This window comes from Condylostylus longicornis, unplaced genomic scaffold, assembly GCF_029603195.1.
Source record: "Condylostylus longicornis isolate FDR11 unplaced genomic scaffold, ASM2960319v2 ptg000028l, whole genome shotgun sequence".
NCBI classification, from domain to species: Eukaryota; Metazoa; Arthropoda; class Insecta; order Diptera; family Dolichopodidae; genus Condylostylus; species Condylostylus longicornis.
In genome coordinates, this window is record NW_026577997.1 from 5,193,984 (window position 1) to 5,211,208 (window position 17,225).

General features: G+C 35.2%; 1 protein-coding gene across 1 annotated transcript in view; it reads left to right on the forward strand.

The window, feature by feature from the left end:
* Positions 1 to 14,973, forward strand: part of LOC129607645 (microtubule-associated protein futsch) — a 31,886-nt gene extending 16,913 nt beyond the window's left edge. Inside the window, exons 7-9 of the mRNA XM_055518780.1 lie at positions 31 to 10,809; positions 10,868 to 13,963; positions 14,091 to 14,973. Of these exons, the coding sequence (XP_055374755.1) occupies positions 31 to 10,809; positions 10,868 to 13,963; positions 14,091 to 14,260 (14,045 nt within the window). The 3' untranslated portion in view covers positions 14,261 to 14,973. The remainder of the gene's footprint in view (positions 1 to 30; positions 10,810 to 10,867; positions 13,964 to 14,090) is intronic.
* The last annotated feature ends 2,252 nt before the right edge of the window (positions 14,974 to 17,225 follow it).

A 17,225-nucleotide genomic window follows, 5' to 3' on the forward strand; every position in this document is an offset into this window, starting at 1 on the left:
TAGAAGAATTAATACCTCTTGATATTTCAGAAACGGAAACCATTTCGCCAAAGGCTGTACTTATCACATCTACAGAACCATCGCACCTTACGCAAGCAGAATTAAAAGCGCGACGAGAATCTGCTACAAGTGAAAAACATTCGCCAGCAAAAGAATCTTCTCTAAAATCTCCTTCCAAGGAAGAAGAAGCAAAAGAGGAAGGAAAACGACATTCTGAAAAATCCATCTCGCCACTAAAAGAACAAACAAAGGAGGAAGACAAATCGCGAAGAGAGTCTGTTGTTAGTGAAAAATTATCACCATCTAAAAAATCAGAAATTGTGTCTCCTTCGCCTTCTAAAGAAGAAGAAGCCAAGGAGGAAGAGAAAGCAGAATCACGTAGAGAATCTGTTATCAGTGAAAAGAAATCGCCTATAAAAGAACCTTCTGAAAAATCCGTCTCGCCATCAAAAGAAGAAACAAAGGAGGAAGAGAAACCAGAGTCGCGAAGAGAGTCCGTTGTTAGTGAAAAGTTATCACCAGCTAAGAAATCTGAAGTCGTGTCACCTTCGCCATCTAAAGGAGAAGAAGAAGAAGCTAAGGAGGAAGAGAAACCAGAATCACGAAGAGAATCTGTTGTAAGTGAAAAGAAATCGCCTATAAAAGAACCTTCTGAAAAATCCATCTCGCCATCAAAAGAAGAAATAAAGGAAGAACAGAAACAAGAATCGCGAAGAGAGTCTGTTCTTAGTGAAAAATTATCACCAGCTAAGAAATCTGACATCGCGTCTCCTTCACCTTCTAAAGAAGAAGAAGCAAAGGAGGAAGAAAAACCAGAATCACGTAGAGAATCTGTTATTAGCGAAACGAAATCACCAATAAAGGAACCTTCTGAAAAATCCATCTCGCCATCAAAAGAAGAAACAAAGGAGGAACAGAAACCAGAATCTCAAAGAGAATCTGTTGTTGGTGAAAAATTATCACCAGCTCTGAAATCTGACATCGTGTCTCCTTCGCCTCCTAAAGCAGAAGAAACAAAGGAGGAAGAGAAACCAGAATCGCGAAGAGAGTCCGTTGTTAGTGAAAAATTATCCCCAGCTAAGAAATCTGATGTCGTGTCTCCCTCGCCTTCTAAAGAAGAAGAAGCAAAGGAGGAAGAGAAACCAGAATCACGAAGAGAATCTGTTATTAGTGAAAAGAAATCACCTATAAAAGAACCTTCTGAAAAATCCATCTCGCCATCAAAAGAAGAAACAAAGGAGGAAGAGAAAGCAGATTCGCGAAGAGAGTCCGTTGTTAGTGAAAAATTATCACCAGCTAAAAAATCTGACGTCGTTTCCCCTTCACCTTCTAAAGAAGAAGAAGCAAAGGAGGAAGAGAAACCAGAATCACGAAGAGAATCTGTTATTAGTGAAAAGAAATCACCTATAAAAGAACCTTCTGAAAAATCCATCTCGCCATCAAAAGAAGAAACAAAGGAGGAAGAGAAAGCAGATTCGCGAAGAGAGTCCGTTGTTAGTGAAAAATTATCACCAGCTAAAAAATCTGACGTCGTCTCCCCATCGCCTTCTAAAGAAGAAGAAGCAAAGGAGGAAGAGAAACCAGAATCGCGCAGAGAGTCTGTTGTAAGTGAAAAATTATCACCAGCAAAGAAATCTGATGTCGTGTCTCCCTCGCCTTCTAAAGAAGAAGAAGCAAAGGAGGAAGAGAAACCAGAATCACGAAGAGAATCTGTTATTAGTGAAAAGAAATCACCTATAAAAGAACCTTCTGAAAAATCCATCTCGCCATCAAAAGAAGAAACAAAGGAGGAAGAGAAAGCAGAATCGCGAAGAGAGTCCGTTGTTAGTGAAAAATTATCACCAGCTAAAAAATCTGACGTCGTCTCCCCATCGCCTTCTAAAGAAGAAGAAGCAAAGGAGGAAGAGAAACCAGAATCACGAAGAGAATCTGTTATTAGTGAAAAGAAATCACCTATAAAAGAACCTTCTGAAAAATCCATCTCGCCATCAAAAGAAGAAACAAAGGAGGAAGAGAAAGCAGAATCGCGAAGAGAGTCCGTTGTTAGTGAAAAATTATCACCATCTAAGAAATCTGATGTCGTGTCCCCTTCACCTTCTAAAGAAGAAGAAGCAAAGGAGGAAGAGAAACCAGAATCACGAAGAGAATCTGTTATTAGTGAAAAGAAATCACCTATAAAAGAACCTTCTGAAAAATCCATCTCGCCATCAAAAGAAGAAACAAAGGAGGAAGAGAAAGCAGAATCGCGACGAGAGTCCGTTGTTAGTGAAAAATTATCACCATCTAAAAAATCAGAAATTGTATCTCCTTCGCCTTCTAAAGAAGAAGAAGCAAAGAAGGAAGAGAAAACAGAATCACGTAGAGAATCTGTTGCAAGTGAAAAGAAATCGCCAATTAAAGAACCTTCTGAAAAATCCATCTCGCCATCTAAAGAAGAAGCAAAGGAGGAAGAGAAACCAGAATCGCGAAGAGAGTCCGTTGTTAGTGAAAAATTATCACCAGCTAAGAAATCTGACATCGTGTCTCCTTCGCCTTCTAAAGAAGAAGAAGCAAAGGAGGTAGGGAAATCAGAATCACGAAGAGAATCTGTTATCAGTGAAACAAAATCCCAAATAAAAGAACCTTCTGAAAAATCCATTTCTCCATCAAAAGAAGAAACAAAGGAGGAAGAGAAAGCAGAATCGCGAAGAGAGTCCGTTGTTAGTGAAAAATTATCACCAGCAAAGAAATCTGACGTCGTGTCTCCTTCGCCTTCTAAAGAAGAAGAAGAAAAGGAGGAAGAGAAACCAGAATCTCGAAGAGAATCTGTTATTAGTGAAAAGAAATCGCCTATAAAAGAACCTTCTGAGCAATCCATCTCGCCGTCAAAAGAAGAAACAAAGGAGGAAGAGAAACCACAATCGCGAAGAGAGTCCGTTGTTAGTGAAAAATTATCACCAGCTAAGAAATCTGACGTCGTGTCTCCTTCGCCTTCTAAAGAAGAAGAAGCAAAGGAGGAAGAGAAACCAGAATCGCGAAGAGAGTCCGTTGTTAGTGAAAAATTATCACCAGCTAAAAAATCTGACGTCGTGTCTCCTTCGCCTTCCAAGGAAGAAGAAGCAAAGGAGGAAGAGAAACCGGAATCTCGAAGAGAATCTGTTGTCAGTGAGAAGTTATCACCAGCTAAAAAAGCTGACGTCGTGTCTGCTTCGCCTTCTCAAGAAGAAGAAGCAAAGGAGGAAGGGAAATCAGAATCACGAAAAGAATCTGTTATCAGTGAAACAAAATCGCCAATAAAAGAACCTTCTGAAAAATCAATCTCGCCAACAAAAGAAGAAGCGAAGGAGGAAGAGAAACCAGAATCGCGGAGACACTCCGTTGTCAGTGAAAAATTATCACCAGCAAAGAAATCTGACGTCGTGTCTCCTTCGCCTTCTAAAGAAGAAGAAACAAAGGAGGAAGAGAAAGCAGAATCGCGAAGAGAGTCCGTTGTTAGTGAAAAATTATCACCAGCTAAGAAATCTGACGTCGTGTCCCCTTCGCCTTCTAAAGAAGATGAAGCCAAGCAGGAAGAGAAACCCGAATCACGAAGAGAATCTGTTATTAGTGAAAAGAAATCGCCTATAAAAGAACCTTCTGAAAAATCAATCTCGCCAACAAAAGAAGAAACGAAGGAGGAAGAGAAACCAGAATCGCGAAGAGAGTCCGTTGTTAGTGAAAAATTATCACCAGCTAAGAAATCTGACGTCGTGTCTCCTTCGCCTTCTAAAGAAGAAGAAGCAAAGGAGGAAGGGAAATCAGAATCACGTAGAGAATCTGTTGTAAGTGAAAAGAAATCGCCAATTAAAGAACCTTCTGAAAAATCCATCTCGCCATCAAAAGAAGAAACAAAGGAGGAAGAGAAACCAGAATCGCGAAGAGAGTCCGTTGTTAGTGAAAAATTATCACCAGCTAAGAAATCTGACGTCGTGTCCCCTTCGCCTTCTAAAGAAGATGAAGCCAAGCAGGAAGAGAAACCCGAATCACGAAGAGAATCTGTTATTAGTGAAAAGAAATCGCCTATAAAAGAACCTTCTGAAAAATCAATCTCGCCAACAAAAGAAGAAACGAAGGAGGAAGAGAAACCAGAATCGCGAAGAGAGTCCGTTGTTAGTGAAAAATTATCACCAGCTAAGAAATCTGACGTCGTGTCTCCTTCGCCTTCTAAAGAAGAAGAAACAAAGGAGGAAGAGAAACCAGAATCGCGAAGAGAGTCCGTTGTTAGTGAAAAATTATCACCAGCTAAGAAGTCTGACGTCGCGTCTCCTTCGCCTTCTAAAGAAGAAGAACCAAAGGAAGAAGAGAAAACAGAGTCACGAAGAGAATCTATTATTAGTGAAAAGAAATCGCCTATAAAAGAACCTTCTGAAAAATCCATCTCGCCATCAAAAGAAGTAACAAAGGAGGAAGAGAAACCAGAATCGCGAAGAGAGTCCGTTGTTAGTGAAAAATTATCACCAGCCAAGAAATCTGACGTCGTGTCTCCTTCGCCTTCTAAAGAAGAAGAAGCAAAGGAGGAAGGGAAATCAGAATCACGTAGAGAATCTGTTGCAAGTGAAAAGAAATCGCCAATAAAAGAACCTTCTGAAAAATCCATCTCGCCATCTAAAGAAGAAGCAAAGGAGGAAGAGAAACCAGAATCGCGAAGAGAGTCCGCTGTTAGTGAAAAATTATCACCAGCTGAGAAATCGGACGTCGTGTCCCCTTCGCCTTCTAAAGAAGATGAAGTCAAGGAGGAAGAAAAACCAGAATCACGAAGAGAATCTGTTGCAAGTGAAAAGAAATCGCCAATAAAAGAACCTTCTGAAAAATCCATCTCGCCATCTAAAGAAGAAGCAAAGGAGGAAGAGAAACCAGAATCGCGAAGAGAGTCCGCTGTTAGTGAAAAATTATCACCAGCTGAGAAATCGGACGTCGTGTCCCCTTCGCCTTCTAAAGAAGATGAAGTCAAGGAGGAAGAAAAACCAGAATCACGAAGAGAATCTGTTATTAGTGAAAAGAAATCGCCTATAAAAGAACCTTCTGAAAAATCCATCTCGCCGTCAAAAGAAGAAACAAAGGAGGAAGAGAAACCAGAATCGCGAAGAGAGTCCGTTGTTAGTGCAAAATTATCACCAGCTAAGAAATCTGACGTCGTGTCTCCTTCGCCTTCTAAAGAAGAAGAAGCAAAGGAGGAAGGAAAATCAGAATCACGTAGAGAATCTGTTGTAAGTGAAAAGAAATCGCCAATTAAAGAACCTTCTGAAAAATCCATCTCGCCATCAAAAGAAGAAACAAAGGAGGAAGAGAAACCAGAATCGCGAAAAGAGTCCGTTGATAGTGAAAAATTATCACCAGTTAAGAAATCTGACGTCGTGTCTCCCTCGCCTTCTAAAGAAGAAGAAGCAAAGGAGGAAGGGAAATCAGAATCACGTAGAGAATCTGTTGTAAGTGAAAAGAAATCGCCTACCAAAGAACCTTCTGAAAAATCCATCCCGCCATCAAAAGAAGAAACGAAGGAGGAAGACAAACCAGAATCGCGAAGACAGTCAGTTGTTAGTGAAAAATTATCACCAGCTAAGAAATCTGACGTCGTGTCTCCTTCGCCTTCTAAAGAAGAAGAACCAAAGGAGGAAGAGAAACCAGAATCACGAAGAGAATCTGTTATTAGTGAAAAGAAATCGCCTATAAAAGAAGCTTCTGAAAAATCCATCTCGCTATCAAAAGAAGAAACAAAGGAGGAAGACAAACCAGAATCGCGAAGACAGTCCGTTGTTAGTGACAAAATGTCACCAGCTAAGAAATCTGACGTCGTGTCTCCTTCGCCTTCTAAAGAAGAAGAACCAAAGGAGGAAGAGAAAACAGAGTCACGAAGAGAATCTATTATTAGTGAAAAGAAATCGCCTATAAAAGAACCTTCTGAAAAATCCATCTCGCCATCAAAAGAAAAAACAAAGGAGGAAGAGAAATCTGAATCACGAAGAGAGTCCGTTGTTAGTGAAAAATTATTACCAACTCAGAAATCTGACGTCGTGTCTTCTTCGCCTTCTAAAGAAGAAGAAGCAAAGGAGGAAGAGAAACCAGAATCGCGAAGAGAATCTGTTGTCAGTGAGAAGCTATCGTCAGCTAAAAAATCTGATGTGGGGTCTCCTTCGCCTTCCAAAGAAGAAGAAGCAAAGGAGGAAGAGAAACCTGAATCTCGAAGAGAATCTCTTGTCAGTGAGAAGTTATCACCAGCTAAAAAAGCTGACGTCGTGTCTCCTTCGCCTTCTAAAGAAGAAGAAGCAAAGGAGGAAGAGAAACCAGAATCACGAAGAGAATCTGTTATTAGCGAAAAGAAATCGCCAATTAAGGAACCTTCTGAAAAATCCATCTCGCCATCAAAAGAAGAAACAAAGGAAGAAGAGAAACCAGAATCTCGAAGAGAATCTGTTGTCAGTGAGAAGCTCTCGTCAGATAAAAAGTCTGATGTGGGGTCTCCTTCGCCTTCCAAGGAAGAGGAAGCAAAGGAGGAAGAGAAACCGGAATCTCGAAGAGAATCTGTTGTTAGTGAGAAGTTATCACCAGCTAAAAAAGCTGACGTCGTGTCTCCTTCGCCTTCTAAGGAAGAAGAAGCAAAGGAGGAAGAGAAACCAGAATCACGAAGAGAATCTGTTATTAGCGAAAAGAAATCGCCAATTAAAGAACCTTCTGAAAAATCCATCTCGCCATCAAAAGAAGAAACAAAGGAAGAAGAGAAACCGGAATCTCGAAGGGAATCTGTTGTCAGTGAGAAGTTATCACCAGCTGAAAAAGCTGACGTCGTGCCTCCTTCGCCTTCTAAAGAAGAAGAAGCGAAGGAGGAAGAGAAACTAAAATCACGAAGAGAATCTCTTGTAAGTGAAAAGAAATCGCCAATTAAAGAACCTTCTGAAAAACCCATCTCGCCATCAAAAGAAGAAACAAAGGAGGAAGAGAAACCAGAATCTCGAAGAGGATCTGCTGTCAGTGAGAAGCTATCGGCTGATAAAAAACCTGATGTGGGGTCTCCTTCGCCTTCTAAAGAAGAAGAAGAACCTAAGCAAGAAAAGAAACCAGAATCTCGAAGAGAATCTGTTGTCAGTGAGAAGTTATCGCCAGCTAAAAAATCTGACGTCGTGTCTCCTTCGCCTTCTAAAGAAGAAGGAGCAAAGGAGGAAGAGAAACCAGAATCGCGAAGAGAATCTGTTATTAGCGAAAAGAAATCGCCAATTAAAGAACCTTCTGAAAAATCCATTTCGCCATCAAAAGAAGAAACAAAGGAAGAAGAGAAACCGGAATCTCGAAGGGAATCTGTTGTCAGTGAGAAGTTATCACCAGCTGAAAAAGCTGACGTCGTGTCTCCTTCGCCTTCTAAAGAAGAAGAAGCAAAGGAGGAAGAGAAACCAGAATCACGAAGAGAATCTGTTGTAAGTGAAAAGAAATCGCCAATTAAAGAACCTTCTGAAAAATCCATCTCGCCATCAAAAGAAAAAGCAAAAGAGGAAGAAAAAGCAGAATCGCGGAGAGAGTCGATTGTCAGTGAAAAGTTATCACCAGCTAAAATATCTGACATAGTGTCTACTTCACCTTCCAAAGAACAAGAAGTAATGGAGGAAGAGAAACCAAAATCACGCAGAGAATCTGTGACGAGTGAAAAGTTATCACCAGCTAAAACATCTGACGCAAAATCTCCAACACCCTCCAAAGAGGAAGAAATAAAGGAAGGTGCAAAACCGGAATCGCGAAGAGGATCCGTTACTAGTGAAAAACAATCTCCAGTAAAAGAACTTTCGGCAAAATCACCATCACTCTTAAAAGAAGAAGAAACCATAGAGGCAGCAAAATCAGAATCACATAGAGAATCTGTGACAAGTGAAAAGCTATCACCAGCGAAAATACCTGAAGCAAAATCTCCTACCCCTTCCAAAGAAGAGGAAATAAAAGACAAAGTAAAACCGGAATCCCGAAAGGAATCCATTGCAAGTGAAAAAGCATCCCCAGCTAAAGAGCCTTCCGCAAAATCGCCTTCACCTTCAAAAGAAGAAGAAGCCAAAGAGGAACAAAAATCAGAATCACGAAGAGAATCTGTTGTGAGCGAACAGCTATCACCAGCAAAAACATCTGACGCAAAATCTCCAGCGCCCTCCAAAGAGGAAGAAATAGAGGAAGGTGTAAAACCGGAATCACAAAGAGAATCCGTTATTAGTGAAAAACAGTCTCCAGTAAAAGAACCTTATGAAAAATCTCCATCACCCCCAAAAGAGGAAGAAGCCAAAGAGCAAGCAAAATCAGAATCACGAGGAGAATCTGTTATGAGTGAACAGCTATCGCCAGCGAAAATGTCTGAATCAAAATCTCCTACGCCTTCCAAAGAAGGAAAATTGGAAGAAAAATCTAAACCGGAATCACGAAAAGAATCTATTGCAAGTGAAAAAGCATCCCCAACAAAAGAGCCTCCTGCAAAATCTCCTTCACCTTCAAAAGAAGAAGAAACCAAAGAGGAAGGAGAATCAGAATCACGAAGAGAATCTATTATGAGTGAACAGCCATCACCGGCGAAAATATCTGACACAAAATCTTCTTCGCCTTCCAAAGAAGGAGAATTGAAGGATGAATCTAAACCGGAATCAAGAAAAGAATCTATTGCAAGTGAAAAAACATCGCCAGCAAAAGAGTCGCCAGCAAAATCTCCTTCACCTTCAAAAGAAGAAGAAATCAAAGAAGAAGGAAAATCACAATCACGAAAAGAATCTGTTATGAGTGAATCCCCAGCAAAAACATCTGACGAACAAACTTCTTTGCCTTCCAAAGTAGAAGAATTGAAAGACGAATCTAAACCGGAATCACGAAAAGAATCCATTACAAGTGAAAAAGCATTCCCAACAAAAGAGCATTCCGCAAAATCTCCCTCACCTTCAAAAGAAGAAGAAACCAAAGAGGAAGAAAAATTTGAATCACGAAGAGAATCTGTTATGAGTGAAAAGCTGTCTCCAGCGAAAACGTCTGAGGCTAAATCTCCTTCACCTTACAAAGAAGGAGAATTGAAAGATGAATCTAAAACAGAATCACGAAAAGAATCCATTGCAAGTGGAAAAGCATCCCCAATAAGAGAGTCTTCTGCAAAATCTCCTTCACCTTCAAAAGAAGAAGATAGCAAAGAGGACGCAAAACCAGAATCACGAAGAGAATCTGTTATAAGTGAACAACTATCACCAGCGAAAATATCTGACGCAAAATCTCTTACGCCTTCCAAAGAAGAAGAAATGAAAGACGAATCTAAACCGGAATCACGAAAAGAATCCATTGTCAGTGGAAAAGCATCTCCAGTAAAAGAGCCTTCCGCAAAATCTCCTTCACCGTCAAAAGAAGAAGATACCAAAGAAGATGCAAAATCAGAATCACGGAGAGAATCTGTCATAAGTGAACAGCTATCACCAGCGAAAACATCTGACGCAAAATCTCCTACGCCTTCCAAAGAAGAAGAAATGAAAGACGAATCTAAACCGGAATCACGAAAAGAATCCATTGTCAGTGGAAAAGCATCTCCAGTAGAAGAGCCTTCCGCAAAATCTCCTTCACCGTCAAAAGAAGAAGATACCAAAGAAGATGCAAAATCAGAATCACGGAGAGAATCTGTCATGAGTGAACAGCTATCACCAGCGAAAACATCTGACGCAAAATCTCCTACGCCTTCCAAAGGAGGAGAATTGAAAGATGAGTCTAAATCGGAATCTCGAAGAGAATCTACTGCAAGTGAAAAAGCATCCCCAGCAAAAGAGCCTTCCGCAAAATCTCCTTCACCTTCAAAAGAAGACGATACCAAAGAGGACGCAAAATCAGAATCACGAAGAGAATCTCTTATGAGTGAGCAGATATCACCATCGAAAATATCTGACGCAAAATCTCCTACGCCTTCCAAAGAAGAAGAAATTAAAGATGAATCTAAGCCGGAATCACGAAAAGAATCTATTACAAGTGAAAGAGCATCACCAGCAAAGGAGCCTTCCGCGAAATCTCCTTCACCTTCAAAAGAAGAAGAAACCAAAGAAGAAGGAAAATCAGAATCACGAAGAGAATCTGTTTTAAGTGAAAAGTTATCACCAGCAAAAACATCTGACGCAAAATCTCCTACGCCTTCCAAAGAAGAGGAAGTAAAAGACGTAGCCAAAACGGAATCACGAAGAGGATCTGTTGTTAGTGAAAAACAGTCTCTGGCAAAGGAACCTTCCACAGAGTCGCCATCACCATCAATGGAAGAAAAAACGAAAGCCGAAGAGAAACCAGGATCCCGAAGGGAATCTGCTACGAGTGAAAAACTATCTCCAGCGAAAACGCCTGAAGGGAAGACTCCTTCCCCTTCCAAAGAAGAAGAAACCAAAGATGATCCAAAATCAGAATCACGAAGAGGATCTGCTATAAGTGAAAAGCTTTCACCAGCAAAAACTTCTGGTGTGAAGTCTCCGGCACCTTCCAAGGAGGAAGAAGTTAAAGACGAAGGGAAGCCGGAATCACGAAAAGAATCTTCCTCAAAATCTCCTTCACCATCAAAAGAAGAAGAAACAAAAGAGGAAGAGAAAACAGTATCACGAAGAGAATCTGTTATCAGTGAGAAGTTTTCATCCGACGAGAAACCTGACGAAAAGTCTGCTTCCCCTTCAAAAGAAGAGGACACAAAACAATCAATTGAGGAGGCATCTCGTTCATCGAAAATAGATGATTCAAAAATCAAATTAGGCAAAGAATCAGGCAAGTTACTTGAAGGCCAATTGAAAGATGGAGAGGAAGAAATCGCAGTTTTTTTCGCAGGTGAAGGTGAGTTTGGGTTTTTCGCATATTAAATTAGAAATTTATTTTAAGGAAATAATTTCAGATCACCAAATAGTACAAAAAGAAGCAAAAACTTCCAATATTGAGTTAGAATTAGAATCCAAGGAGCGGAAAAGCACGAGTGTATCTGGTTTTACAACAGAATTGCGAGAAACTCACATAACCACTTTAGATTCTCCTTTGGCAGATAAAAGTGTTAAACCTGCAACGGATTACAATATAGTGGTTTACGAAAGGGACGAAACTGTTCTCCATGAAATTAAAGAGGAAGAAGAGGAAACTAGGTCTTCACCACAAAGAAAAGCTAGTAGTGATGAAATAACATCTTTAGGCACCACATCAGAAATTTGTCAGATTCAGAGACCAGTTTCCCCTCGAGAGCAGGAAGTTGCCAAAATAGTAGCCAATGTTGCAGAAGTTCTCAAGTCAGACAAACCAATCACGGAAATAATTCCTGATTTTAATGAGGAAGAACTCGAAAAAAAATTGTCTCAAACTGTAGTTAAAGATGACAGTCAAACGGTTCAGAGAATGTTGGTAACTGCTAGTAGTGAAGATGGTGGCGAAGAAATTGAAATATGCCCTAAGGGAACAATTAAATTTACTCCGAGTGTAACGCCCGATGTACATTCTGGAAGAACATCGCCGGATATACTCTGTGAAAAAGAACTTGTTGAAGAAAAAATGCACGTAGATTTGTGTTCTAAAAAATCTTCGCCGGAGGAAGACAGTAAGGCTACAATTAAGTCTTTGCCTGGATCAGATAAATCTTCCCCTGAAATGAAATCTACTTCCTTTTCCATAGAAGAGAAGGATAAATACGAAATGTCTGAAAAGGGTCAAGCTCTTATTATAGAAAAAGAATTTAAGCCATCCGAAAAAATTCTTGAAAAAGAAACGGTTGCAAGTAAAATGAAAATAGTGTCCCATGCGTCATCACAACCCACTTCAGACGGGGAGGAACAAAGCGATGATCAATCATCTCCTGTTAAGGAATCAAGATCAAAATCAATCGCATCAATCATGATGACTAGTATATATAAGCCAGCTGAAGAAACAATTAACAAACTAACCTCTCTGTCCGAAAAAATTTGTGAGACTGAATTAGAAACTATCGACGAAAAATCGAAAACTGTCACAATAAAAGAAACGACCACAGAAACCACTAGTCAAATTTCTATATCACCAGAAACGGACGTTTGCAGAAAATTTTCAGATGAAGAAGTCAAAGCAGACAAAGCTGAATCAGCATTAACGTTACTGGAAATTTCTGACAGAAAAACACCACCAACAGCACCTGTAAGTCCTAACATAAAAGATGAGTACACAATGGACCATAAACAAATTTCCGTTTCCCAATCTGTTTTAACCACTTCAGCCACCAAAACCATATCATCATCGTCGATAAATGCAAAAGAAATAAATGAGTTCTCCGATACTTCATCGCCTAAAGATTTATCAGGAAAATCTAGTCCCGGTATGTTAACCTCAGAAAGTCGATCGATTCCCACTCCAGTAGAGCGTAGTTCAACTGAAACACCGGAATCTTCGCCGAAACCTACGTCTCCCTTCCCTAGAGTTAGTAAAGAAGAATTAAAAAGTTCTTCAATTATAAGTACGCCAGATGTCACTAGAACATCTACACCTGATATAACAGAAATCAAAAACTTGGAAAAATCATCGCTGACATCAAGTACTGAAAAGATAATAACAACTACTATTACCACAATTACAAAAATAATTTCCTCCGATGGGAAAGAAACTGTTACAGAAGAAAAGGTAATTACAACAACAGACACTAGTGACCCAGAAAAGGAAAAAGTGACGGTAACGAAAACCAGAACAACAAGCGAAAATGAAAAAGCCGATGATATACCGCAGCAACCCGCTCTCCCAACGACAAAAGAAGTTAGCGCTTTAAAATCTGAAATGAGAAGCTCAACTCCAGGAAGTGACGATTTTGACCCACATGAGATACAATCCCCTAGGTCTGACATAAGTTCGGGACAGGCATCTCGTGTTACAGAAGATGAAGAAATTCCGCATTCACCATTTAGCGCAACATCACAAGCAGCTCATTCACCAGCTTCAAAGTTTTCTTATGACTACGATTTACAGCACTCTAGTTCTGGAATTAGTAAAAAGTCTGACATCGATGTAGATGATAGCCAAGATGATATCCCTCCACAATACGGAAGCGAAGAATTACACTCGGCTCTTCCAGTAACAATAGCGCACAAAACAGATCCAATGAGTACTTCTTACTACGGTGCACTTCCAGAAACATTGAGCGATATTAAATCAGAACCAATAGCAATTGTAAAAAAAACACATACAACATTTTCACAAGCACATGAAGAATCATTTAAACCGTCAGAAGGTGATAGTAGTATTGCACAATCTTCTTGGTTATCAAAAAAACCCGATACAAAATTTTTAGATGAAGCGGATTTAGATTTTGAAAAAGCACTGGAAGAACATAGGCAATTACGTGGTGAAGAAGTAATGTCATCGGTTACAGCTAAATATTCTTACTCACCGTCAAAAGGGGAAGTGGTATCTGAATCAACAGAATCACGATTTCCATTAGAAGATCCACTACAAAAAATTCAACAAATTAAAAAACAATTTCCATTAGCTGAAGAGACTGCCAAAATAGAAAGTAAAGATGAAAAAGCAGTTAGTTCTAGCAGTAGTAGTAGTACTAAAATAGAATCTTCATCTAGTAAAACTACTAGTGAAAAAAGTATAGAACAAAAAGAAACAGAAGGTATAAAAGATCCAGCAAAAGTGTGGGGTAAACCACTAGGGCTTCCATCGCCAGCACCTGTTACTAGCGAAAATGATATTAGGACAACTCCAAAAAGAGAAAAGCGTTTAATTTTAAGTAAAACAAAATTTAATAATGAAAAGAATTTAAGAAAAAGATCCGAATCACCAGTAAAAGGAGCAAGAAAAAATACTCCAATTTATATGGACCTAACTTATGTACCTCATAATGGAAATTCTTATTATTCCCATGTAGAATTCTTTAAAAAAGTTCGAGCTAGATACTATGTATTTTCTGGTACAGAACCTAGTCGTCAAGTTTATGATGCATTATTAGAAGCTAAGCAAACATGGGAAGATAAAGATTTAGGTATGTATAAATAAACAAAATAAGTGTAATCTATTATTAGTATACTTTATCTTAAATTAAAAAAAAAATTGTAACCTTAATTTACTTCAATGAACTTCCACTAAATATAATTATATATATTTTGCAGAGGTTACTATAATTCCAACATATGATACAGATGTATTAGGATATTGGGTATCAGAAAATGAAGAACTTTTAGCTAAATATCATATAGATTTATCGCCATCAGCTTCAAGATGTACAATTAATTTACAAGATCATGAAACATCATGTTCAGCCTACCGTTTAGAATTCTAGGCCACGGGAATGTTTATAGCATTTTCTTCTGACATTCATTCCCAAGAATTTAGTAATTAAATTTAAAATAACCAGATTTAAATTGAAATGACACAAAAAAAAAACAAAGATATAAAAAATTCAGTTCTTAAAATTTCTATAATTTTTAAAATTGAGTAAAACCAATAAACTGTACAAATATTAATACAAACGTATTAGATAATAGCTGATGACAGTTACGGGCAACCATTTTTATATAATGGTTGAGTATTTTTAAATAATCGTTCTGTCATTTATAAAGCTAATTATCTATATATTGAAACGTTTGGTTTTCTTTAAATTCAAATCGAACACATATAAATTAAAAATGAAAAAAATAAAAAAGAATATTTCAAATTAAATAAAAATAAGTTTTGATACAGGTACACAACACTTTTATTTTCATAAATATTTACTATATATATATATTTTCAGTATAATATTATCTGAAAAGATTAAAAACAAAATTGTTATACTGAAAATATTCAGAGAAAATGAAAGTTTGGAAACAAACATAATGTTCAAATGTTAAAAACAAAAATAATGTTTTATAAATGAAAACAATTAACAAAATTAATTTAAAAAACAAATATAGTAAAAATATTTAAAAAATATTATGTGCCTCTAAAAATGCAATTGTCATGTTTATTTTCTTATTTGGAATTTATACATTGTTTTATTTGTAGATAAAATATTAAAAAAAAAAAAAAGAGATATTGAGAAAATATTAAATGTATTATGAAAAAAAAAAAATAAGAAAACAGAGAGAATAATTAAAAAAATATGTTTAAATTTTTGCCAGTATCAAAGAACTGAGAAAAATTTTTATAATTAAAAAATATTGTTTGTTGTTACAAATTACACAAACTGTTATTTTTCTTAATATTAATTATATTATTTAATTTCCCTATATTTCTTCTTTTTTATTAATACCATGTATATATTTTATAATACACACACATATTTAAGAATTTAATATGTTAAAGTTAAAAATCCTTTATAAAATATTTTGTTTTTAAGTTTATATACTATAGAAATACCAAAAAAAAAAAATCACATTGAAAATGCTATAAATAATAAATAAATAATTTAAAATAGAATAGGATAATAAATTTATAATAGTGGATTTTAAAAGAGATTTAATTTATATATATATATATTGTATTACACAATATATATATAATAAATAATATTTCTCTAAAACTCAAAAAATTTTAAATATTAACTCATAATTTTAGAAAAAAAAAATAAAAAACAAAAAACAACAATATACAAAAAATTAAAATGTCAATTTACTTGCAAAAATAATAATTAAAAATTAAAAAATAAAATAAAACAAAATGTTCTTTAAACTTTCATATAATAATTTTAAAAATTCAATGAATTTATTTTCAAAATGGTTTCATAAAATATCTTTATTATAAATAAACTATATAATATTTTTTAACTGTTATATTTATAATTATAAAATGTATGTTAAAACAAATGAAAAACATCAATTTTAAATACATACATATATATAATTATTATATGAAAATGTCAAATGGTCGATATATATTTTTAATTTTAATTCATTTCAAAAATATAACGTGATATATATGGCAATATACTTTCATATAATGATATAGCTGCGCTACAACCTATACACATATTAATTTCGTTATATTGCGAAAAAAGTAATCATGTTTATAAACAAACTAACTGTTAACAACATTTATTTATGAACATAAAAATAGCGCAGTTTTTAAAAAATTATATTGACCAAATTATTGATTTTTTCTTGTATTTTAATATTTTATTTTCGTTTTATATTAATATTTTCAATAATAATTTTGAAATTAAAGCAATTTTAAGCCGTTCCAATCCCTTTCCTTTCAAAATAATTTCATTTTGTAAATCGATCATTAAAATGTTATTTAATTTCAGAACATAAATTAAAAAAAAAACAACAAAATAATATTAAAATACTATAGAACTGGAAGAAAAATAATAGAATTATAAAATCCATATTAAAATAATTTGTTTTTCATTTAAAAAAAATCAGTAAAACAAAAAACTCCATTAATTATAATTATATAAAAGAGGTAAATAATTAAAATAATAATAAAATAAAAAAAACGTGAGATAAAAAAATAAAAATTTTAAGTTTATTTATCTTATATATAATATAGAATAAAAATATATAGGTTATACAATTAATAATAAATAAATATAAATATAATATAAGTTTATATAAACATATATACATATTAACATATATACATATATGCAAATATATATAATATATACATGCAAAAAAAAAACGAGAGAATACTATAGGAGAAATTTTTGAGATATTTGTCTCATATTTACTTCCTTGTATGTATTTGAAACATTCATTTTTGAAAGATTAGATATTGCAACAGATATATATATATATATATATATATATATATATATATATATATATATATATATATATATATATATATGTATATTAGTATATATAAAATTATATAATATAAAGTAAAAAAACAAATTAAAAAAATTATAAAAATATAAAATTAAAATGGCCGAACACTATGATAATGACATGCAGAAATATATCAGAAAAGTGAAAATAAAATATATATTATAATTAATTTAAATAAATGTATAAACATTTATTAGGTCAAAAGTAATTCTGGATTAAATATAAAAAAAAATATATATATATATATATATAATAACATCAGAAAAGATAAAGAAAAACAAACAAAAAAGAATATATATAAAAACTTATGAGCTAATTTTTAATTTAATAAAAAATAAGGAAATCGTCCATATCTTAATTTTCGATTATATATATATACATATACAATATATATATATATATATACATATATATATTTTAAAAGTGCAAATTAAATTTATTTGATTATCAAAAGAAAAAGAATCAAAAAATAAAATCATAAAATTTGAAAAATAA